Source organism: Mauremys mutica, chromosome 16, assembly GCF_020497125.1.
Source record: "Mauremys mutica isolate MM-2020 ecotype Southern chromosome 16, ASM2049712v1, whole genome shotgun sequence".
NCBI lineage: Eukaryota > Metazoa > Chordata > Testudines > Geoemydidae > Mauremys > Mauremys mutica.
The window spans coordinates 13833614-13858395 of NC_059087.1; the positions used below are offsets into that span (position 1 = coordinate 13833614).

The following is a 24782-nucleotide window of genomic DNA, read 5'->3' on the forward strand; positions in this document are numbered from 1 at the left end:
TTGTTAAGCATAAGAGGTTCACACATTTTATAGACCACTTAAATGAAGTGCCAACATTTCTGTGAAGTTCAAAAGTTTGTCCCTTCCGCCAACAGAGGTTGGTCCAATTAAAGATATTACTTCACCTACCTTTCTCTCTAATTAACAATATAGCCTGTTTCAAAAAGAATAGATTTTTTGAAACACTTATACTGAAGTCTTTTGTAGTATGGAAAATTCAAGTTAACAATCTGCTAAATCGCTTTTGATTTTTTCTAGATGAATTACTATCCTTTGTATGTTAATTTGATCACTAATAGAAAGTTTTATAATGGATGTGTTTGGGTTCCCCTCAGGGAAAATGTTACCGTAAGATAGGTCTGAGGGGGAAAAAATCATAAATAGCAATGTAATAACGCTCAATGGTAGAAACTCCTAGTAGTATAGATTCTTTCTCTGTTTATTATTAAATTAAGGCTGTTGTTTTTTGTTGTTTCTAAATAATGACAGTTTTATTAATGATAGCCCACCCTTTGTGATAAATCTAAGACAAAGTAAACATGATGTCAAGGGCTTGTCTAGGTCTAGACCAGAATAAAAGGTGTGTCCTTAAACTGTGTTAGCTAGTATGTTTTAACTAGCATGTTTTACAACTATAGTGTGTATGTGTTAGCCTACAGGGGGTGTCTAGGCTTCACCTCAACCGGCTTATGTGTAAAATACAACTTAGCCTGTCTACACTAGAGTTTTAAAATATGTTAGATAAAATGTGCCCGCTAACACTGTTTAAGAATACACATTTTATCCTCCACTAGACAAAGCCCTACAAGTTCAGCTTTATTGTTCATGGTGGTGGCTAAAATTCTTCTTTGATTTCTGGAAACCATGGTGAGAATGGTATAACAAATTCTCTGTCATTTTTTCTAGGCTTGTAAGTGGTAATTCTGTGGAAGAGAAGCTTCTGAAAAATGGCACTAAGGATTTGATCCGAGAAGTAGCTGCTCAGGGAAATGACTATTCCATGGCCTTTTTAACACAGGTACTTTTATATTAAGATGTTTTCATTTTTTTTCCCTGAAGAGATTTCTCGTAATTGATATGACATATGGATCATAAAGCCAGAGGATTAGTAGAAATGTATTTATATGGGTATTTGAGTTAAGCAATCAGTAAGTCTAATATATGTCTAGTTAATACACTGTTCTTAAGATATATTTGGGCCACCTAGTGGTCTGATAATATACTATTGTGCTCAAGAGCTGGGTTTGATTTCAACCTGGTCTCTTACCCATTGCTTTAATTCTGTGGAGCTTGAAAGGGTAGATGTGGCAATATATAGCTTTGAAAATGAGGATATATAAAGTGCAGGCATGGGAAATGTGAACTGTGGGCCCTTCAGAACTCCCTTACAGTACACTTAGTATACAAAGTACACTTATACTTCTCCACCCTCCTCTGGCAGAAGTGTACTGAAGAGAAAGGAAAATCTTTCCAGAAATATTGTTAGAAAAGTTAAAGGTTCATTTTTCTCTTTTAACTAACATCCTACTTATAAGTTCCATTTCCCACCAAGTTAACTCTGAATAACATGAGAAATTGAATAATCTTGAAGAACTTAATGTACTTTTTTTTCCCTCTGCCTTTCCACCAAGCAAACTATCCAGGAGCTGTTTGAGGTTCATTCTCCTATGGAGGATTCTGGTTTTAGAGTGAAAGCAGAGGAATTTGTGGTACTTTCTCAGGAGCCCTCTCCAGCAGAAACAATCTCACCCAAGGTTGCAAGACCTTTTATAGAGGTAATTGCATAACAAATTTGTCTTAATGGGCATCAGAGGACGAGAGGAGAAAGTACAACAGTATGAGTTGAGTCTGAAATGTCTGACTTAACTTTTTGAATTCTCACTTCTGAATTCTATTGTTTAGCTTTTTTGTATGAGATTTTCTTCTGTTTTAGCAAAGTTTATAAAACATACATAGCTGAGAATTCCGTTGGAGCTGTTTGGTCTCTTTGCTGAATACATACGTAAATATTTATTGTAAAAATTGGCATCATGCGTATGGCTTTTTTGTTTGTTTGTTTTTAACATGTTCAGAATGTAATCAGTAGAATTTCCCTACCCGACCTGTGTGCATGATGTGCAATAACACTAATGGGAGATGAACACATGCACGGAGAGCAGAAATACCAAAGTACTCCGTTTAATGTCCCTCTGCAAAAGTAATTCTTAATTCTCCCTCTACCTCTACCTTTTTATAATAGTGTGGCTTTTTATTTAACCAATTTCTTCAAGGTACTAGAGCAATTGGCCTGTACAATAAATTAATTGCTTGTTGTCCTCTGAGTTTGAAACCAACTGGTATCTTGAATTATAGGAGTAAGAAAGCCTGTTTATTAATGGTTGAAAGTAATTTTTGGAAATATTTAATTTTTGTAATGCCGTTATCGTGTGTGGTGTAGGGAGGGCAAGTTTAATGGCGAAGTAGACAGGGTGTATATTTGTGTAGTTTTGATTCAAAATAATTGATATTGGGTGTGGGTGGGGCTGTGCCACTATGACAGTACTGAACACTTCTATTGTGAAAGCATGTACTTGTGTAAATTTGTGGCTTTATTTACAATCTTCAGATTGCTCGAAAGCTGATTGAAGTTCATGAAAATCTTTCCATCGACTTCAGTGGGCTTTGCGTCAACCCTCTGAAGCATATGTTTGTAATGGTATATTGTATCTTTTAAAACCTCTATTTTTTTAAAGGCTCTCAACAGCATTGAACAAGAAGATGAAGAGCCAAACAAATGTGTACAAGAAGCAGGAGCAGAATCAAGCATAGAACCTTTAATTTCAGAGCTGTATGAGCCAAAGTACAATGAAGAGCCCTCGCAGTTGCAGGAGTTAGTTGCTGTTGTGGATCAGGTACCATGACTTTCCATAAACATTTTCTTAAAACAATTGGGAATGTTTAGTTAAAAAACTTCAACTTTCTGCACTCTGACCTTAGAGTAGCTTTTCTTTCTAAGAGCCTGATACTGCTCCTGTTGAAATCAGTGGCAAAACTCCAGCTGACTTCCATGGGGCATTACACCTTAAACAAAGGAGGTTTATTTTAAATGACAGCTTTGGTAACCCCTGTTTGCATTGTAACTTTGTTATCCTCAGCAATAACTGTCTTCTAATGTATTCCTTTAGCTTACTCCAATTGAGAAGTATGCTTTGAATTATTTGGAGCTCTTCCATGTTTCCATTGATGAGAGTAAAACAAGAATAAATGAGGTAAGATATCAATGAATACACATTCTCGTATACTTCTGCAGTTCATACCAGCAGAGATACGTCTTCAGTATGAGTGAAAACTCCTCCGAAGATACTATTATGAGCCTTAGCACCATAGTAGCTAAGCATCTCACAAACATTATTGAATTTTTCCTCCCAAGACCCCTTAGAGGTAGGCAAGTATTATTCTCATTTTACAAATGGGAAACTAAGACCGGGACATTCACATGGCCACGGTCCTGCAAATACTCATGTATACGCATCACTTGAAGCATAGGAATAGTCCCATTGACTGCAAAGGGATTGCTTATTTGAATAATGTTGAGCACATGCATAAATTGCAGGACTGGGGCACAACTATCTTGCTCAAGGTCACATGGGATGTCTGACAGAGCCAAGTAATGAACCCCAGATCTGAGCTTATTTATTCGCAGGCTAACCCAAATGATCCTTTTAAACATCACTGGGGAGCAGAAAACCCCTTATTAAATTTTCGTTAAAGAAAGGTTGTTTAAAAAAAATGCAGGTTATAATGTTTAAAAAGTGCTCTACCTGAAAATTAGAAATTTCAAAAGAATTTGCCCATTTCCCAAAATGCAAGTTGACATTGTCCCTGTAAAGATTTTAGTCCATCGGCTAGTACTGTATAGAGTTTTATAAATGGACTGAGTTGTCACTTAGGTGGAATTGAAAGCTGCAAAAAAAGCATGGGAATTTTATCACATGAAGGAACTGAAAGAAAAGGAGGAAAAAATGCTTTGGGAAGAAGAAGAGGAGGAGGAGCTACTTACCTACACTCGGGAGGATGCATACAACAAGGTAATGACTTAGAGATGTTGTGTTACTTAATAGCTATTCATTCTTGGTGTTATGCAGTGAGTTCACTGAACTATTGTCTCTCTTTGCTTTTATAGGAATATGTCTATGAAGGCCCAGATGGACAAACAGAAATAATGCCTGTAAGTTATTTAGGCTTTAATCTCTTTGAAGAGAAGAAATCTGTAGTTAGTTAACAAATCATAATGACATGTATACTGTGTTTTTTGCAGCTTTGGACTCCCCCTACCCCACCTCAGGACGACAATGACATCTACATCGATTCTGTTATGTGTCTGATGTATGATACCAACCCAATTCCAGAGTCTAAGTTGCCCCCAGTGTACGTCAGGAAAGAGCGTAAACGACACAAAACGGATCCATCTGGTAAATATTTGGTTAAAAAAGGTTCTGAGACTTAGCAGCAGAAGGTAAAATTAAATTTTACATAGTGTCTTCTAACAGCTTGCCCCACATAATCGGTCTCCAAAAAAATCAAAGGGTATGATCATGCAGTTTTTACGGGCAGGTTTGAAGTGTCTGAAAGTTTTGTCTTTTTTATAGCTGCAGAATCAATTTCAAAACAGGATGGTCATGAACTATATAACTTGCCTGTAACAGTGTCTTTTGCCACTCATACATTGGGGCTTATTGTTTATTTTAAGATAATTTTTTACTTTTGTCTTCCTTTTTACTGTAAACAATTACAATGTCTCATTTCTAAACCTGTTCTTTTAATATAGTAATTAGGCCAAAGTTAATTTGCAATATGCTTAGCTGTTTAAATCATATCACATTATTTATAACGTGAACAATTGCAAAAACCAGTGATTTAGTTAAACCAGTGATACTCAGACAGGCTTGCAAGCCGCAAGTGTCTCTTTAATGTGTCTCCTGCAGCTTTTGCATCGCATGATATTAAAACGCTGTGTGATTTAATTATTAACCGGTCAGAATGCTTTTACTGTGTTGTTAATGAATTAAGTTATCAACTTGCAATAAGTTATTAACTTATTTGCTGTGACAATAAATATAATATAGTACCATAGTAAATGAAACAATGAATTCACACTACTATGGCTCTTTTGGGTAATGTTGATCACGGATTTGGCTCTTGAACCACTGAGGTTTGAGTATCACTGAGTTTAAACAATACTTTTTAATAGGTAGCCTTTGGTTTAACCTACAGCCATTTGTTTTACTCACAGCCAGATAGTTACTACTGATTTGTATGTGTTGCTTGCCTTAACAAAATGCCCTCTTTTACGATCTCACTGAAGATGGCATCACTTTTCTAGCTGCAGGTAGAAAGAAGAAGCAGCGCCATGGAGAGGCTGTTATTCCTCCTCGATCACTTTTTGACCGAGCCACTCCGGGGATGTTGAAAATGCGACGAGAGGGCAAAGAACAGAAGAAGAACATACTGTTAAAACAGCAAACACAATTTGCAAAGCCTTTGCCAACTCTTGTCAAACCAGCTGCTGAGGCTGGACAGGACAATCCTGAGTGGTTGATTAGTGAAGACTGGGCGCTACTACAGGTAAGATGAACCCTCTGCTTTCCAGTCTCGTTATTTTGCTATAATATAGTTACTAACTTCGGACGTGGCTATTTTCTGACTTTATCCCTGCAATGTTATTTCTAGTTCTTAGGGGCTAGACTGGCACTTTGCAGTCTGTTCTGAGTCAGGGGCAGCATGTAGCTACGCTGCTACAGGAAATGATCAGGGACAAAAACTGTGACTGTCTGTCTGTCACAGTTCCGTGCCTGTTTTCCCTTTGCTCCACAAAGGAAGTAAGCTGCACCAGCCCTTTTCCTGGCCCATCTTCCCGTACATGCTAGATCAGTTGTGCTGGCTGAGGCATTAGAGAATGCAGCCGAAATTCTGTACATCTGTGTGGGAGGGAGAAGCTTCCGTCAGATGCTTCATGTTGTAACCAGTATTGTGACAAGCTTGTGCAGGGGGGTAAGAGCACCTTATACTTGATTATTCCTCTGCACAGGAGTGCAGACTGGTTCTCTAAAAGGGTCTTTTGAGGTTAGCCTGAGAATAAGATTTCTTTATGATTAAATTAATGGCCTGACAACACATACAGAAAACATTTAGTTTAGAAGTGTGTGGTGGTTTTATTTGTCACCCTGAATTTTGTACCTTTTGATTTTCCAGGCAGTGAAGCAATTACTGGAACTTCCTTTAAACCTTGCTGTCATGTCACCGGCGCACACACCCAATTGGGATCTTGTTAGTGATGTTGTTAACTCATGTAGCCGAGTCTATCGCTCACCAAAACAATGCCGAAACCGATATGAAAATGTCATTATTCCAAGAGAAGAAGGAAAAGTGAGTTTGTTGAATGGTGCATCCTTTTGAATTTCAGTTTGTAGTGTTCTTTTTCTGAACTCTGTAAACACATTTTTCTTAAATATTTCAGCAGTATAACTGAATAACTTTTAAAAGTATGTAAGAGTATCCTTATTAGGATTTTCACTTATTTTGTGATTGACTTTGAAAAGAAAAAGCACCTGAACAAAATCTGCCACAAAAGATCTAACTTTCCTTTTTGCCTTACAGCTAATGTACGAAGCTAATCCTAAAAAGAAGACAAAAAGCATTTATAAGGTGTGTATTGGAATTCTTTCCAAATCAAATCTAGACGCTGTGGTATTTAGCATCAGTAGAGGTGGACAAATGATTCATAGAAGATCTATATTGAGTATTTCTTGAATAGTGAAACAGCAGTTAAAATTCTGACTCTCTTTTCGTTTGTTGATACAGTAAATCGATACCAGATTTTAGCACCTGTAATTAGGAGCTAAATTGTAAATCACACACACAGTTTTGTTGTTTCAGCTTAATCACTAGTGAGTATTTGTCCACTTCACAAAAACACCACGTAGTTCATCATGATTATCATCATAGTACTTAACGTTTATAATAGCACATTTCATATAAGAATTGAAGTGATTTAGAATTAATGAATTAATCTTGAAAAACACTTGCGTGGTATAGTATTATCCCCATTTTACAGATGCAGAGACTGAGTCACAAAGCTAAGTGACTTCCTCCAAACCATACAGCAAGTTACATGACAGAACTGGGAGTAGATCCAGAAGTTCTGACTTTGTCCTGTTTTCTGACTAGTAGTCAGGCTTGTCTCTCATTTGCAGTCGCTGCTCAGGAGAAGCCAAGTACTGGAATTAAAAAGGGTGTTGGAGAGTAACATAGCTTTGTTAGGAGAACTGTGCTGTGGTAATTTTACAGTACTTGTATGCGCTATGCATGGCTAGGTTTTTTTTAAATGTAAAGGTTTTTTGTTTGTTTTTATTTTTAGACCAAAAATAGTCGTCCGCTTCGTACCAATCAGATCTATGCCCAAGATGAAGGTGCAACCCACACTCAGCTTTATACTAACCATTTTGAGATGATGAAAATGATAGCAGGAAAGAGAAGTCCACCAATCAAACCCCTGTAAGTAAGCTAAACGAGGATATTTCCTATTTCACTATATACTAAAGATGCCTTTTAAATATAATTATATTCTTAACCACTGTCCCAGCCAAGGACCTTTTTACTTTCTCATGTTTGTGATGCAAACGTGCTCCCATGCTTTTCTGCTTAGCTGTTTGTCTCTCTGTTCTTGAACTCTTCCCCTTCCCCGTATTGTTCTGTGGCTGTGAGGATGAAACTGATATCTGTTCTTATGTGGGTTAATTTTAGGTCTCTTTTTGGGCAGGCGGTGGCAGGGGGGCAGAGAATACCATTTAAGAGAAGTCTCCACCATACAGCACATTTTTTTTGCCTAAGCTACAAAAATCCTGAACTCATAGTAATATCTTATGCTTATTTGTGTGGTACCTGCCAGCTACATTTATTTAACGTTTGCTGTAAAAGTCTATCTTAATGCATCCATCCATGTATGAGCATTAGTGCTGCTGGGAATGCCTGAGAAACATCATCAGAAATGCAAAGCGTTACCTTACAAACCATATAAAATTAAATGTTTCTGCTCAGGTTTTTTTCTCTCCAGTAATGTAATTTTGGTTAATTTCAGACTTGGCATGAATCCTTTCCAGAAGAATCCAAAGCATGCTTCTGTGCTTGCAGAAAGGTGGGTAGTCACTGTGTCTTAAAGGGTTTAAAAATGGCTTAAAAACTGGGACTTTCTATTAAAATGTTCATTTCTAAATTCTTTTACTGCTTTTATTTCTAGTGGAATCAACTATGATAAGCCACTTCCTCCAATTCAGGTTGCATCCCTCCGAGCAGAGCGTATTGCTAAAGAGAAAAAGGTACATCCTATATCTCAATTATATGAACTGACTGCAGTAAAAGCAATCAAGTGTGATGCCCTTCCATCCTGTGCCTGAACTTACCAACATTGTGTCTGTTTGCTATGAGTGGGTAGTTGTAATTTGTGGTCGTTAAACCCATATTACTTCCTTTTACTTTTGAGCTCAGTCTTTTCCTGTTCGATATCCTGCTGCAGCAGTAGCTCACTAATTTCTGAATTCTAAATAATGACAAAATAAAATTGCACTAGAAAATGAATAATGGGACTGTGACATGAGCTGACTTCTAAGGGAAGTTTGCCACTATAATGGCCTGCACATGCAGTGTTCCAGTCTTCTCTTTAGTTGAGTTTGAACATCAAATTCTTGAACAGGAAGTTTCCTATTGGCCTATCTTAATGTGATAGTATTCACAAGCACCTAGGACTCTCTTTTTTTTTTTTTTTTTTGGAGAGACACTCAAAAAGCAACCTACTTCCTCATTTTATTGTTATTCATTCTGTAGCCCCCATTCATATTTTATCCAGTAAGAGCTGCCCTGCTTCATCAGCTAATGTAAGGGCAGACTATAGAGAGCATACCTGGACATCGGTTACTAAGCATGTGGGTGGCTAACTCCTGACTGAGCATGGAAGGTTTGTTATATGTGCTGTTTTGAAGAATTTACTAAACATATTTCCTTTAAATTTCGCAGGCTTTGGCTGAACAGCAGAGGGCACAGCAGCAGACAGGCCCACAGCCTCAGCAGCAACAGCAAGCTGGCCAGCAGCAAACTCAGCAATCAGCTGTACAGCAAGCACAAGCTCAGCCTCAACCACAGACTCAAGCACAGGTAGTTCAGCAGCCACAGGCAGTGGTACAGACTGCAGTAACTACTGTGGCCAACACAGCAGTATTGGTAAGAAAGGGAAGCCTTGCCGCTTCTGAAGCAGCGACTTCAGTTCTTGGGTGTGCACTATCTATGCATATGTTCTTTGTATTGAAAGTGAGAATTCTGACTTGATATAGAGCAGATTAAGTCACAGTATCTTATTAATTTCCTGGATAGGTTGCGTATCTTGGTTTTCACCTACTCACTTATTAGGATTCCTTGGAGAATTCAGACTAGAATTGAGAGAGTAGGCTGTGGTATTCTCTGATTTGAAAATGCCATCAACAAGGACGTCAGCCAGTATAACTACCTCTTCATCTCAGAAATCTGAGCAGATACTGGCATGATACATGGAAAAAATCATCCAAATAATTTGGGGAGTAGAGAGGCAAATAAACTTCTCTGTAGTTTAAAAAAAAAAAAATCCCTCTACCTGTGGAGGTGTTTTATCTGGCGGAATATGGCACAGTGCAGTTCAAGAGATGCATTTTCTTTGTGGAACTCTTGTTCCTTTGCTCGGACAGTCATGTGAAACTTCTTAGAATGACTTAGGGTCTTTCTCCTCAAGATCACCAGTTCAAGTGTCAGAGTCCCTGGAGAATCACATGATGAAATTGCAGGCATTCTAGTGCTGCCTCTTTCTTCAGCCCATCTGTTTGCTGGGTCAAAAGGAAGATGAGAGAAGAAACTCATTTATGACTGTTACAACCTGTTGTATGTGACAGGGCTTAGTTACAGACCAGCTGATCTATGTTAATCTATAGAGACTGTAGACCAGATTTGTTCCCATCGATGTAAAAAGTTGACACCAAGCAGTAATTTTGCCAAGAGATTCTGTTGAGCAGCTCAAAACCAAAAGGTTGTGTGAAACCACTTACGCTCTTGGGTGGGAGGTCGTGGCTGGGGAGGAGAGAGAAGAACTGGTATAACACACCGTGACCCTGATCCTGATCCTGCAATTGGCTCCATCAACACAGGCCCATGATATGCCCTCTTAACTTCAGTGGGGCTCTGAACGAGCTCTTGAGCTTGTGCCAGTGGAACTGATAATAGGATTAGGACTGATGTTTCGAAGGCTTCAGATCTTGTATGTTATAGTTAAGGCTAAGATTATGTCACGGATGTCACTGAAAGTCACAGAATCTGTGACTTCCAGTGACCTCTGTGACACTGGGGGCTCCGCAACTGACCTGCCGCTGGCAGGGGTCCACCCTGCAGTGCCTCAGCCGTCGTGAGCAACTCCCCCCCCCCGCTTCCAGTTGCAGGCATAGGTGTGGAAACTATGGGTGCGGGGGGGTGCTGCAGCACCGTAAGGTCTTATGTGGGGCTCTGCTCCCGGCCCTGCACACTGGGTCCTGGTCCCATGACTCTGCTTTTGGCCCCACACGCAGCCTCTGGCCCTGTACTCGAGGGTCCTGGCCGCCGGTCCCGCCTCCAGCTGTGGCCCCAGCCTCAGCCCCCTTACCCCTGTCCGGGTCTCCCCCGACCCTCCACCCCGCCCAGTAGACACGGCCCTGCTCCCGGCCCCAGCTTGGGAGGGGCGGAGGAGGGCTATGGACAGGTATAAGGGAACTGGCTTTCAACACCCGCACTATTAAAAATGTTCCGGTGCCGCTGGTCACTGGTGGCAGCAGCAGAGGGATCCTGGAGCTGCTCAGCGGCCATGGGTGGGAGTCCCCCCACAACTCCCACCTGCTGCCACCGGCGACAGAGGGACCCTGGAGCTGCTCAGCAGGCGGTGGGTCCCTACCCCCTGCCCTCAGCTGGAAGCGGCAGAGGGACCTCGGAGCTGCTCAGCTGCCGAGGCGGGGGCCCTCCCACAGTTCCCCAGCCTCTGCCTCTGGAAGGGCCTTGCCTCCCCCTGCTGCTCCCAGCCACTGGGCAATGGGGTACTTACAGCTCCCAGGCACTGCCGGGGGAGCAGGGTGCTGGACCCTCCTCCTTCCCATTTTGTCAGGGATGTTTTTAGTAAAAGTCAGGGACAGGTCACAACTTCTGTGATTTCTTGTTTATTGCCCTTAACCTATCCATGACTTTTATTAAATATATCCATGACAAAATCATAGCCTTAGTTATAGTTTGCATACAGAGCTGATTTAACTTCATTAGAAAAGAATCAAAGTACCAAAGCTCTGGGAGAGAAATGAATATATGCATATATAGCTGTACATGTGCTACATGGTGAACCTAGACATAAGTATCTATGCACTTTATTATAATATTTTTTAATAAATTTAGGCAGCTATCTCATTCTCATGATAGGGCAGCTATATTATGTTAAACAGAAAAGTAGTTTTAAAGACTTGCACTAAGTTGTTTTCCAGTTTTTCTCTGAAACATTATTCAAATTGTCTTCTCAACAGGCTGGCACAATCAAAACAGCAGTCACTGGGACAAGTATACAGACTGGTAAGATGTTTTAGTAAAGCACTGGGGCTGGATGAAGAAATACAGGAATACTTTTTTTTTTTTTTTGGTATTAGTCTCATGTTTTTCTTGGGTTTACTTTCAGCTACTGTGAGTGGGAATGTTATAGTGAATACAGTTGCTGGAGTCCCTGCTGCTACCTTTCAGCCTATTAATAAACGTCTGGCTTCACCAGTTATACCTGGGACACTGACAGTGAGTAAATTTAAGTAGTTGTACTGTAATTTAATTATTTTTACTTGCTGATTGTAGCAGCACAATCAGTTTCTAGCATTTAATTTTTTCTTAGTTTTACGTATATAACTCTGCCCATAGCTAACTTCATTTAGTCTGGTATATTCTTACTAGTCTGTATATTGTCCAAAGAAGAGAATGATGCAGCTAATGGAAATGTGTTGCATAACAAATATTGTTATAAATGAGACACAGATACACAGAATAATAGAAATTAAACAGGGAAAAGCCTTCTTAGATCATTCAGCCTTTACCTCTGCCAGTCCATCTCTGATCAGTGATTCTTTTTTTTGAAATACACACAAACAAATCAATGTTGATAAATGCGAAGTAATTGGAAAAGGTTCAGAAAAGGGCAACAAAAATTATTGGGGTAGGGAACGGCTTTTGTATGACGAGAGATTAATAAGACTGGGACTTTTCAGCTTGGAAAAGAGAAAACTAAGGGGGGATATGATTGAGGTCTATAAAATAATGACTGGTAGGAAGTGTTATTTACTCCTTCTCATAACACAAGAAGTAGTGGTCACCAAATGAAATTAATAGGCAACAGGTTTAAAACAAACAAAAGGAAGTATTTCTTCACACAACGCACTGTCAACCTGTGGAACTCTTTGTCAGAGGATGTTGTGAAGGCCAAAACTATAACAGGGTTCAAAAAAGAACTAGATAAGTTCCTGGAGGATAAGTTCATCAATGGCTATTAGCCAGCATGGGCAGGGATGTTTTCCCTAGCCTCTGTTTGCCAGAAGCTGGGAATGGGTGACGGGATAGATCACTTGATGATTACCTGTTCTGTTTATTCCCTCTGGGACAGCTGGCATTGGCCACTGTTGGAAGACAGGATACTGGGTTAGATGGACCTTTGGTCTGACCCAGTATGGCTGTTCTTATGTTCTTATAAACAAGACATCTAAAACTGATGAGTGCAAATGGGGGAAAATTCACACTTGAGTATTATAGTTAAGGGCTTTCAGCTCAGAATACTGAGAATGAGGTGACTGGCCATTTATTAGATAGACTGGAAAGGTATGTACATATTTGCCTTTATTTATGACATTTATATCTTAAAAATATGTCCTCTGTTTCCAGATGGTTCTATGGTTTTAAATGTAAGTTGAAAGTAGTGAAGAATAATGTTTTTTTTCTTCCTTAGACTTCAGGAGGTGGTACTTCTGCTCAGGTGGTACATACTCAGCAGCGAACGGCAGCAGCACCTGCTGCATCAACAGAATTGGTGACCATAGCATCTACCCAGGGTGTTCGAGCAGTAACATCTGTGACAGCATCAGCCGTGGTAACGACCAACCTAACACCAGTACAGACCCAGGCGAGATCCCTAGTGACTCAAGTTACGCCAGGTAATAATTGTGTGGTGATTCTTTCCTAGTGTACTTTAAGTGCCTAAACTTCCTGTAGCTTACTTGACCGTCTCAGCCTCAGAATATTGGAGTCAGACTTCACCAGCAGTGTCCTTGTTAAACACTGCTGAAAACTTTTAACCTTCTTATCCTTAGTGCCAGAAATCACATTTTCCTCTGTTAAGTTTTACTAAGTGCAGAATAGAGAAAATACACTGATTTGTTCCTAGGCACTACCTTAATCAACATGCATAATAATTATATGCAAATGCAGCAAATTCAGCTTTATTGATTGCTCTTGATCATACCGCGTTTTCAAGAAAGGAAAGTATTTATTTGCTCTGTTTATGTAATCAAGAAAAACTATTTGCAGTCTGTGCTCATTTACTCTTAGTTTGAGCTAGCCTTTATTGTTTTATGCCCCTTTTAATAAACAGCATAAGATTACAAAGCAAAGAAAATAGGGTCCTCTCTCTCTATAGTTTCACTGTCATATAAGTAGTTGGATAAAGGGGAGAATATTTTGTGTGTGTGTAAAAATTGATTTCCAGTTTACCCCAGAGTTTATACTAAATAGTATTAAACAATGTTGTGGCACAACATCTTCATTAGACTTCTACCTATAGTTTATTCAGACATTACATTAAGATTGTTAGAGGAAGTTTAGTGTAATGATTAGAATAGGGGACTCATTCTAGGACTCCTGGGTTCTAATCTGATCTCGTATGTACTGTTCAGTTCTATTCTGATCTCTTATTCTGATCCACTCTGTAATTTGGTTTACACATCCATAAAACGAAGATGCCTCACAGGGAGAGGGAGGGCTGTTGTGAGTCTTAAGTGAAGTTTGTGAAGCTGTTGAGACCTTAAAATGAAAGATGTTACGTGAAAAGTACTAGTGCAAAATTGCATGTATTGTAACATTTGTAAGTAGATGTTTGTTTTTCTGAATTAATCCAGGAGCCAGGTAACTCTAAACTGTTTAAGAGGATTTTAACATAATCTTTTGTCAGTAGGGGCTGGGGTTAGCTATCATTTACCTGCTAATATGAGATCTCTAGCAGCCAACACTGTGCAGACATTAATGACTGATACAGAAATAAAGTGCTGTATAAAGCAATAAATTGGTGTAAAACGATGGATGTGAATCTGAGTCTTCTAAATGGGTTTGTTTAGCAGTAGAGTCACATGGATTAGTTATACTTTTTGTTTTGCTAACAATGATCCTATTGCATTCCTGCTTATGTAGTTCATTTGGGCCTCCCTACCTAGTCTGTTTCCTTTAATCTCTGTTTCCTGAATCTCTCCTCAGAATTAGTGTAGCAAATAAGGACAGGTTTAGCAATTGCACTAGAACTTTTTAAGTGAAGTTGATTAAATTAATCAAATGTTGGAACTTTCTCTTCAGAGCTTTTTTGCTTTATTTGCAGCTACACCAACAGTTCAACTCTCTAGCAAAACAATCACACCTGCTCAATTACAGCTTCTCAGGCAGCAGCAGCAGCAGCAGGCCACTCAGGTGCAGGTTCCACAGATTCCGACCCAGGTGCAAGCCCAGTCTCCAGCCCAAATAAAAACTGTAGGGAAGTTATCACAGGTGAGGGAAACATTCCTAAGATGATATGAATGCTGTTCTTTCCTGTTTCTTTAAACACTTATCAGTGATGTCATCTGCTGTGACCTATGTTCTCATACTAGACAGAAAACAGGAGTTCTCTCTTAAATTCACTGCCAGTGATACTAAAATTTCATGGAAACACAGAGCAGGCTAACTGGTTCAAGTTTGTTAAGTACTTCCATGAAGTGAAACGGTAAACAAGCACTAGGTATTTGTTCTCTAGAGATCCACAGTGTACAGGAACTACATTCTTAGTTTCATTGATCAAAACTGGCAGGAGAACTCCCATAGCTTAAAGTTTCAAAGTCTGCTCCCACTGCAGGGTGGGTGGGTGGGGTGTATCCACCATTCCTAAACCAATAATGAAATTGAAAACAATAAAAATGTTTTTACTTTCAGGAGCAGCTGATCAAGTTGCAGAAGCAGAAATTGCAGCTTCCTCAGCAGCAAGCAACACAGCAGCAGACACAGCCAGGGGCCCAACAACAGACAACACAAGTACAAGTGCAACAGCAGCAGCAAGCCCAACAACTTACTGCTGTCACAGCACCACGGCCTGGAGCAGTACTTACAGGCACCACTGTGACAAACCTGCAGGTTGCTCGTCTTGTAAGTTGCCCTACACTCAGTTAAAAACGCACTTAAACAGCTATTTCTGCACTGATTAAAATGAATGAGATGTTGTGTCTGAATCTAGCACCTGATTCTCATGTACACTGAGGCCCTTTTACACTGCTCTGGCAGCCTTAAGGGGACGTAAAGTGAATGTAAATGTAGTTGAAGTCCACTTTAAGATTGCTTTACGTTGTTAGAGCAGTGTAAAGGGGTCTTTAGTGTAAATGAGAATCAGGCCCTTAATTTCTGAAAATACAGTTATCATGCAATGACCTAATTAAATACACCAAATATTCTTTGTCTGTACAATAATCCTAATTCCTTGCTGCTTAGACTCGTGTTCCTGCTTCCCAGCTTCAAGCACAAGGACAAATCCAGGCGCAAACACCTCAGGCAGCACAAGTTACTTTGGCAAAGCCTCCAGTGGTGTCTGTTCCAGCTGCTGTTGTGTCATCTGCAGGAGTTACAACTCTCCCTGTTACGGTTGCTGGGATTAGCGTTGCTATTGGGCAGCCACAGAAAGCAGCAGGTACTTCATTATGCTTCTTGAAATACAGTGTCCTTTTAAAGTTGTGCTGTAAAAAAATTCTGTGGCACCTCAAACAATGTCTAGTACAAGATGCTTTCTCCTTCTCATTACAGGACTTAAAAGGACACAGTTTGAAATTCAGTCTACTTTAAAAATGAGTTAAAAACATTTCAAGTACTATATTTGCCCTGACAATTTGTGCTTCTGCAGTCACATCTGGCTATTTTAAACTGTTTTCTCTCTCTCCTGGTGCACTGTGGAGAAATAATACAAATCCGAAAAACTTGTCTATGTGCAGAGGGCCTGATCTGAAACCCATTGAAGTTAATGGAAAGACTCCCATTAACTTCAGCCGGATGAGGCCAAGATTTTCTGTCAAGTGCACAAAATTAACCACGGGGACAGAGACAAGCAAATGTAACCTTTCAGTTAAAGTAATCTTAGGTGTTACTTTTAACAATCGTAGGTAAGGAATTTTCAGACACAAGTATGATTTCCTTTTAAAATGATAGAATCCTAGAAGTAAGGGGCTGGAAGAAACTTAAAGAAGTCATCAAGTCCATTCCCTGTACTGAGCCAGGATCAAGTAAATGCTAGACCATTCCTGACAGGTGTTTGTCCAATTTGTTCTTAAAAGCCTCCAGTGATGAGGATTCCTCAGCCTCCCTTGGAAGCCTGTTCTAGACTTAACTACCCTTATAGTTAGGAAGTTTTTCCTAAATCTCCCTTGCTGCAGATTAAGCCATTGCTTCTTGTCCTACCTTCAGTGGACATGGACACCAATTGAACACAGTCCTCTCTATAGCAGCCCTTAACATATATTTGAAGACTGTTATCAGGCCTTCTTTTTCAAGACTAAGTATGCCCAGTTTTTTTTAACCTTTCCTGCTAGGCCAGGTTTTGTAGTCCATTTATCATTTTTGTTGCTCTCCTCTCTCTTCTCCGATTTGTCCACTTACTTTCCTAAAGTGTGGGGCCCAGAGTTGGACACAGTACTCCAGCTGAGGCCTCACCAATGCCAGTAGAGCAGGGCCCAATTTCCTCTTGCATCTTGCATATGATAGTCCTATTAATACACCCCAGAATGATATTTGCCCTTTGAAACTGCATCACATGTTGACTCATTCAATTTGGAATCCACTGTACTCCCAGATCCTTTTCAAAAGTTCTACCGCCTAGCCAGATATTTCCCATTTTGTAGTGGTCCGTTCAATTTTTTGCTTCCTAAGTGAAGTACTTTGCACTTATATTTACTGAAGTTGAGGGTATCTCTCTAACACAGTGTTTCTCAAACTGGGGTCGCCGCTTGTGTAGGGAAAGCACCTGGCGGGCCGGGCCGGTTTGTTTACCTGCCCTGTCCGCAGATCAGGCCAGTCGCGGCTCCCACTGGCCGTGGTTCGCCGCTGCAGGCCAATGGAAGCTGCTGGAAGCGGCGGCCAGTATGTCCCTCGGCCCGCGCCGCATCCAGCAGCTCCCATTGGCCTGGAGCAGCGAACCGCGGCTAGTGGGAGCCACGATCGGCCGGACCTGCAGAGGGGGCAGGTAAACAAACTGGCCCGGCCCACCAGGGGCTTTCCCTACACAAGCAGCGACCTCAGTTTGAGAAACACTGATCTAAGAATAGGTGGTGAACAGGTTTTCTGTATAAAACCGTAGTAATCACACAATCTCTAAGAAGAATAGTCTTTTAATTAAGAATAGAGTTAAAAGCCATTTGAGTAGCAAACTGAGATTCAGTTAACTGATATTTCTGTATCAGATATTCGTTTCAGAACAGTGTCTAATACAGTATGTAAAAAATTATTCGAACGGTATTATAGTACTAATGCAGTGAAATTTTGCTTAATCCTGCCTTCAGATACGATGGCATATACTACCACATCTATTATAAAATCAGTGATGGTCATGGCACACACATGCTTCATAGCTCATTTCACAGAATATGCTTATAATGTTCACTTTTGTTTGAAGAGCAAGATAGATTCTATTGCTTAAAAGACTGCCTCATGTTTACTGTCTCTTACTGCACTCACAGCTGGAGAGAAAGGCACTGTTAGGGCTTGATCCTGCAAAGACTTTTGCTTAACTTTAAATGTGTGAGAAGTCTTGCTGAATTCAATGGGATAACTTATGTGCTTAAAGTTTAGCATGTGCATAAATCTCTGTACACTATGATCAGTGAGATTTAAGCACTCCTTAAACACACTTAGCAGAAGGCTAAGATGAAGACTCCTCTTTTTTCTTTTTCTTTTTTTTATTTGCAGGAGGACAGACAGTGGTGGCACAGCCACTGCATGTCCAACAGCTGCTAAAACTCAAGCATCATCCAACAGCACAGCAACAGAAAGCCATCCAGCCCCAGGTCGCACAAGGTCAAGCTACTGTACAGCAAAAGGTATTTCCTTTGTTTACTGTTTCTCTGCCTTGTTGTGACAGCATCTATGGCTGAAGTCTTCCAGTTACTGACTTTCCTAGATTATTCATAGACTTTCATAGCTCAAATTGCGGTGAGTGGGTCTGAAGGATACATATATTCCCATGAGACTGATTTATGACACTACAATTCTGGTAGAGAATACACTTTTATTATAAGCCTCTATCTTTAGGCACTTAATCATTTTCCTAAAAAATAATTCTTTGGTTTGATAAACAAAATAAAAGTGTGGAGGTTAATATAGCCAAATATGGAAAAGTGCTGAATTTTCACCAGTTATATTTTCCACATGCTTTTTGCACAATAATATAAAACTGACTTCTTCATGAAACTTACCATGGACTTTGTCAAAGTGACTTTGTTACAAGTTAGAGTTTGCAGATTCTTGCATAAAGTTCTGAAATTTTATAGCGTTTTCAGAAATGTTTTCTCTTCTGTGTGCATAGGCTTTTCACCAGTACTCATTTGCTGGATATTAACTCTGAAATGATCTCCAGTTACTGTAGCAAAGTGATTAGCAATATATTAGTTCTTCAGAAGTATGCTGTACTCACTGCTTCCTAATTTTTCTGCTCCAGATAAATGCTCAAGTTACTGTCCAAACCCCACCGCCGACTTCACAGCAACAGAAAGTTACCTACAGTACACAGCCAGCCCTTAAAACCCAATACATGGCAACTCCAATTTCCCAGGCCCAAAAACCCAGTGGAACCCAGCAAGTGCAAGCACAGATACAGGTACTGGGGCCCAATTTCTCCCCTTGAAGTTAATACTGCGTGACTAGAAAGTAGCAAAGACCACAGTCTTACTGCGGTAGAGTCAGGTTACAGTTTTATTAACCGCTGGCTTCAATACCAGTTACATGTTCTTAAAAATTGACTGTAGTTGTAAAACTCCCTGGGTGGGATTGCAACCTGGTAGTCTGCCGCGGGTTATGTCTAGTACCCAGGAGCAGATCAGAGAAAGTTGTGACTTGGAGAGTCATGATTCCTCCCCCACACCTTCATTGCTTTTGGGGAGGAATAAGTTACATCATCCTTTTCGTCGAGCAGTGTACTCCCCACTGCTCACCCACCAAGCCGTTCTCACCAATGATTGGAAGAGGTGGAGTAGAGCCCCGGCTCTACTCCCATTTGCCATCACCTCCCTGCCAACCTGTTTGCAATGGCAGGGCCGGCTCCAGGGTTTTTGCTGCCCTAAGCAGGAAAAATAAAAGCCGCGATCGCGATCTGCAGCTCTACCGCCACCGCTTCAGTCTTCAGCGGCAATTCGGAGGCTGGTCCTTCGCTCTGAGAGGGACTGAGGGACCCGCCGCCGAATTGCTGCCGAAGACCCGGATGTGCCGCCCCTCACCGTTGGCTGCCCCAAGCAGCTGCTTGCTGGGCTGGTGCCTGGAGCCGGCCCTGTGCAATGGGGAGACAAGGTGGGTGAGGTGATCTCTTTTATTGGACCAACTTCTGTTGGTGAGAGATCCGCTTTCGAGCTCTTCTAAGAAGTTGGTCCAATAAAAGATATTACCTCCCCCGCCTCGTCTAATATTCTGGGACCGACTCGGCTACATCAATACTGCATACAGTGGGGAGTAGCAGGCAGGTGGCTCCTGCTCTCCTCTGGGCAGCTAACTCACTGTTTAACCAGGGCAAGCAAGGAGATTAAAGAGGGGAAGTAAGGGCTGTGACAGTCCAACCCTTTGGAATTACTAACCTTGCTGTAGTTTTTCAATGGCTTAGCAACAGTCTCTCACATATAAGTTGTAGATTGAAAATTTGGCCCCAAAAGGTTTCTTCAGTGCAATAGTCTAAAGCTTTTTATGAAAAAAGAACACCATCCAAGTGCAGAGTTCCACACTACCCAGTCAAATGCCACTGGGATGGGCTTTCTAAAGGACAATTAGTTAATAGCATATTTTAAATAATGCTGTGGCTTGATAACAGCCAGAATAGAGTAAACCCATCATAAGGCTTTTACGACATGTATAGAGAAAATAAATACAAGATATTCGTCATTTTTCTTTAATAAGCATCTTTTCTATTTCACACTACTAAAGGTTGCAAAGCTTCCACAGGTGGTCCAGCAACAGGCGACTGTTGCCAATATTCAGCAGATGGTTTCAGTTTCCCAACAGGTAAGGGTCACTCAGGCTGAACGCAACAGAAGATACACAATCTATTGCAGGTTTTCTTATTTGGAGAAATGTATTTTTCTTTCCCATGTACAGTATGTAATATTTGTAAAATACCTAGTATTTTCGTTGCCTTTCCTAAAAATTAAAATGGTGTCCCTAGCCTCTGTTTGCCAGAAGCTGGGAATGGGCGACAGGGGATGGATCACTTGATGATTACCTGTTTTCCCTCTGGGAGACCTGGCATTGGCCACTGTCGGACAGGATGCTGGGCTAGGTGGACCTTTGATCTGACTCAGTATGGCCATTCTTATGTTCTTATGTTAAGATGCAGTCACTGGGCACGTGATCAACTGCTATATATTTCTTTTTATTATTACTCTTGATGAGCCTAAACAGGCTTCTCTTATTTCATCTGCAGCTAAAGAGAGCTTCTGAACGTTGTGCCTGTCATCATGATGTGTAACCAAAGATAATGATGGATAGGAAGAGAATTGAGCTAATCGCAGCCAACTCAGTGATTGTTCTATTTAAAGCATAGGGGGAAATAATAGAATTACAAGCTTGTTTGTTACTTTGTAGTGGCCAAGGTTGTGCTAGGTGCTTCACAGAAAACAAAGAAATATTCAGAGCAACACAAAATGGGATGGGGCAAGGATGAGGCAGACAAAGAGGAAACTAAACACTAAGGCCTTGTCTACACTACGAGGGGAGATCAATCTAAGTTACACAACTTCAGCTACATGAATAACATAGGTGAAATCGACATACTTAGATCTACTTACCGCGGGATCCACATTACGCTATGTCGACGGAAGACACTCTTCCATCGACTCCCCTTGTGCTTTTCGTTCAGGTGGAGTACAGGAGTTGACGGGAGAGCGATCTGCAGTTGATTTAGCGGGTCTTCACTAGACCTGCTAAATTGACCGCCGATGCCTCAATCGCCATGCATTGATCCCCCAGTAAGTGTAAACAAGCACTGAGTAGCTGAGAGCCTTTATTTCAAACAGTTTAAAGTCAACTTTCAGAACATTAGCAATAAACATCTTACTCTTTTTCAACAGACATAAACATTAAGGGTGATCAGTGCTGACCTAAGTCTGCTCCCAGTCAATATCACAGCTCTTATAAAGCACTTTCCATCAGTAGATCTCAAAGTCCTTTACAAAGGAGGTATTCATCCTTCTCCCGTTTTACAGCTGTGGGAGTTTTACCATTGACTTCAGTGGGAGCACAGTTAGGCCAGTGCTAAACTTCTGAAAATACTACCTTGAATATTTTTACAGTTCACAATGGATGGGTTTCCTCTTTGACTGACAGGGCACTTGCTGAACCTCTCACAGTGAGACTTGGGCGTTCTGCTGAAGTGTCACTTCTCCCCCTCATTCTGCCTCCGATGAAGGCAGTGACAGTTGAAGTTGCTCCTCCATTTTCATTCCTGTGATCTCAAAATGGATAGACAAGCAGGAGAACATTGAAAAGCTCGCTGCAGTGGCCACAGCTATCTACTGTGATTGGTTCACCTGCCTGTCAGCCAGAAGTAAGAACATCCAACCAAGTAAACTGCTGTACTGTGGTGCAGAATACTAATGAACTCTGTATTTAATGCTGAACCATGTTTTATCTCCTGTCACCTAAATATTTTTAGGTTCAGGCTCAGCCCCAAACTGTGACACTGTCTCAGACGACTGCAGGTCAACAACAGGTCCAAGTGATTCCAGCAACAACTGCTACAGCTCAAGTGGTCCAGCAGAAACTTATACAGCAGCAAGTTGTGACAACGGCATCTCCCCAAATTCAGGCCCCAGGTGTACAGAACCCAGCCCAGGCACCAGCAACGTCTGAAGCCCAAAACCAGCAAGCAAAAGTGCAAATGAGGACACCTACTGTCAGATTGAAGGCACCCACCAAACCTAGTTGAACTAATGATTAAATTGAAATAAGCCTGGACATACCGCATTTCATGTTTGCTAAGCCATGGCAATGCGGGCAGGTTCTCTGCAGATCCCCATCCAAATGAAGATAAATTCCTTTCATTTTTTAACAGAAGGATTTTGGCGGTTGACATTTAACATGGAAACTCTCTCTCTCTCTCAAAACCCCCCCCAAAAAACACACTTCAGAAAATGCTCATAAAGTTCATACAAGGCGCATTCTGCCCCAGCATAAAGATCTTATTTTCTGTGCTTGTTCAAACCATACAATGCAAATGTTATTTACATTTAATTTCTGTCCAGCTTTATAAAAAATGGTGATATCCCTTAAATGTTGGTAAAATTCATCCATGTAATATATTGTATAACTGCCAATAAGAATATGCAGTCCTCTGCTGTAATGTGTATGAGCGTTTAATATCCATTGCAAAGCCATACCAAGAACTAAGTGTGACTAGTGTAGCAGAGTGCTTTCCGCCTGGCTGTGAAAGCTGCATGTGGTTCTCACTTGAGGTGATCATCCCTCAGAAGAATCAATTATATTTGACGTTCTCCTGCAGAGTTTAGCCAATAAATGTGAAAATTTGTAAGTATCTGTAATTAAAAAGAAAAGAACCATGTTTCATCCTCCATTTTTGTAAGTCTTTTAAAATGTTTGTTAGTAGTTTTGTGTACAGTTTATTGAAGCACCCAACCTGTGCGCTCACTCTCATACTTCACTTTAAAATAATGGATATTCTAGGCATGTGCTGAATACTGTATTGATAGTAGATGTGTATTAAAGTGTACCCCATTTTTTGTAAAAGAATTGTTTAATTGGTATCTCTAAACAAATGGTCCTTAGTTGTTTCCAAATCGGAAAATCGTGAACAGATGGAGTTTAATACATCAGTTTAATTCTGCTTTTGCAACATGTTTAAATGTTCAGTACTTTCTACTCATCTTTCAGCTTGGGGGAGTGGGGAACAGAAAATTTAAATCTAAGACTAATTCTTCAATTGTGTAAAGAATAAGATCTAACTTTTGTACTATTCTTTTACTAAAGCTAATGATGAATGTATCTTCAGGTTGGTATTTTGGATGCCTCTTCCTCCACATCAGTTTGCCTTATTGTTGTCAAACAAACGAGGAAAAAGCTGCATAGAACTGGGGGGGGGGGGGGGGGGGGAAATGCTGCAAAAGCCTGTTTGACAGCACTAGGAGAGGGTTCAGAAAGCTCTTGGATGAATAGATTTATTTTACTTTGGCCACAAAACCGCATGAAACAGACATGAAATTCAATGAAAATGGTAATATACCATTTCCGAAAATTGCTTTTTTTTTTAAACAAAGATTCCCCCCCCCCCCATTCTGTAATCTTTTCAATATTTTAGGAGGGGAGTCTAATTAAAGAAAAAGCATATGTGTATCTTTTGTTCTGATTTCTATAGATATAGAGTTATTGGTATCAAACAGTAGCACAAATGGCTTAAATAAGTGAATTCATAAGGAGCTCCTCTGTTTTAAGTAGGAAATGTCTCATTCAGTTAAGATCCAGAATATAAACACAGGGGTCAGGCAGAGTTCTTGATTTTTTATTTTTTTTTAAATCTCATTACTACTTTTCTCCTGCATCTTACTATTTTTCCTGGACCCTCAGGTTGTAGTTTTTTGTTTTGTTTTGACCAAGTTTGTACATGAGCAAACTAGTGAACAATTTTTAGATGAGCCTAGGGCCATTAGCTAATCTCTATTAGCAGCTCTGCAACACAGACTAATAAAGCTGGCAGTGGAATCCTTAAAATGCGGGGACAACTGGATAACTGACAGCAGGTACAGTATATTTTGCTCATCTAAAAGTACTGCCTAGAAGTTGTAAGCCCCAGTTTTACTTTCAAGTGTTCAGCTCTTATGTACTTGAAAGTTGAGTGGGAGGGGGAACACTTGCAACAGTGGGGGGAAAACTGCTGACTATCAATGTGCTGGTCTGATTCAGTGTCTAAAGAGGCAATTTTGTTTTTATTGTTAAGGTCAGTTAATGAAGATGAAAATCAGATTTTTTTTTTGTCACTCTCCCACGGTGTTAGAAAGTCAATCTACCTGTAAATACTTTATGAACATAAATATTTGTACTTGATCAGTAGGATTGTAAGGAATAGTGATGTATCCTACGTGAAGGTGTAATAAAATGTACATTTTTATAACATATCTGTCATTTCAGTATTGTGTAGGGTAAATAATGTTCAATACACTTCCACTGTTTTTTGTTTAAAAGGGTGGGGCATTGGCTTTTAAAAGTTT

At 40.4% G+C, this 24782-nt stretch overlaps 1 protein-coding gene across 1 annotated transcript in view; it reads left to right on the forward strand.

Annotated features, from left to right (window-relative positions):
• Positions 1-24687, forward strand: part of LOC123351037 (E1A-binding protein p400-like) — a 63985-nt gene extending 39298 nt beyond the window's left edge. Inside the window, exons 32-55 of the mRNA XM_044990128.1 lie at positions 907-1018; positions 1632-1775; positions 2733-2891; positions 3165-3248; positions 3930-4067; positions 4163-4207; positions 4298-4451; positions 5363-5604; positions 6232-6405; positions 6637-6684; positions 7397-7533; positions 8117-8173; positions 8276-8354; positions 9049-9252; positions 11589-11634; positions 11738-11847; positions 13043-13247; positions 14678-14844; positions 15265-15474; positions 15814-16009; positions 18274-18404; positions 19022-19180; positions 20491-20568; positions 22217-24687. Of these exons, the coding sequence (XP_044846063.1) occupies positions 907-1018; positions 1632-1775; positions 2733-2891; positions 3165-3248; positions 3930-4067; positions 4163-4207; positions 4298-4451; positions 5363-5604; positions 6232-6405; positions 6637-6684; positions 7397-7533; positions 8117-8173; positions 8276-8354; positions 9049-9252; positions 11589-11634; positions 11738-11847; positions 13043-13247; positions 14678-14844; positions 15265-15474; positions 15814-16009; positions 18274-18404; positions 19022-19180; positions 20491-20568; positions 22217-22489 (3352 nt within the window). The 3' untranslated portion in view covers positions 22490-24687. The remainder of the gene's footprint in view (positions 1-906; positions 1019-1631; positions 1776-2732; positions 2892-3164; positions 3249-3929; positions 4068-4162; positions 4208-4297; positions 4452-5362; positions 5605-6231; positions 6406-6636; positions 6685-7396; positions 7534-8116; positions 8174-8275; positions 8355-9048; positions 9253-11588; positions 11635-11737; positions 11848-13042; positions 13248-14677; positions 14845-15264; positions 15475-15813; positions 16010-18273; positions 18405-19021; positions 19181-20490; positions 20569-22216) is intronic.
• Positions 24688-24782: the final 95 nt, after the last annotated feature.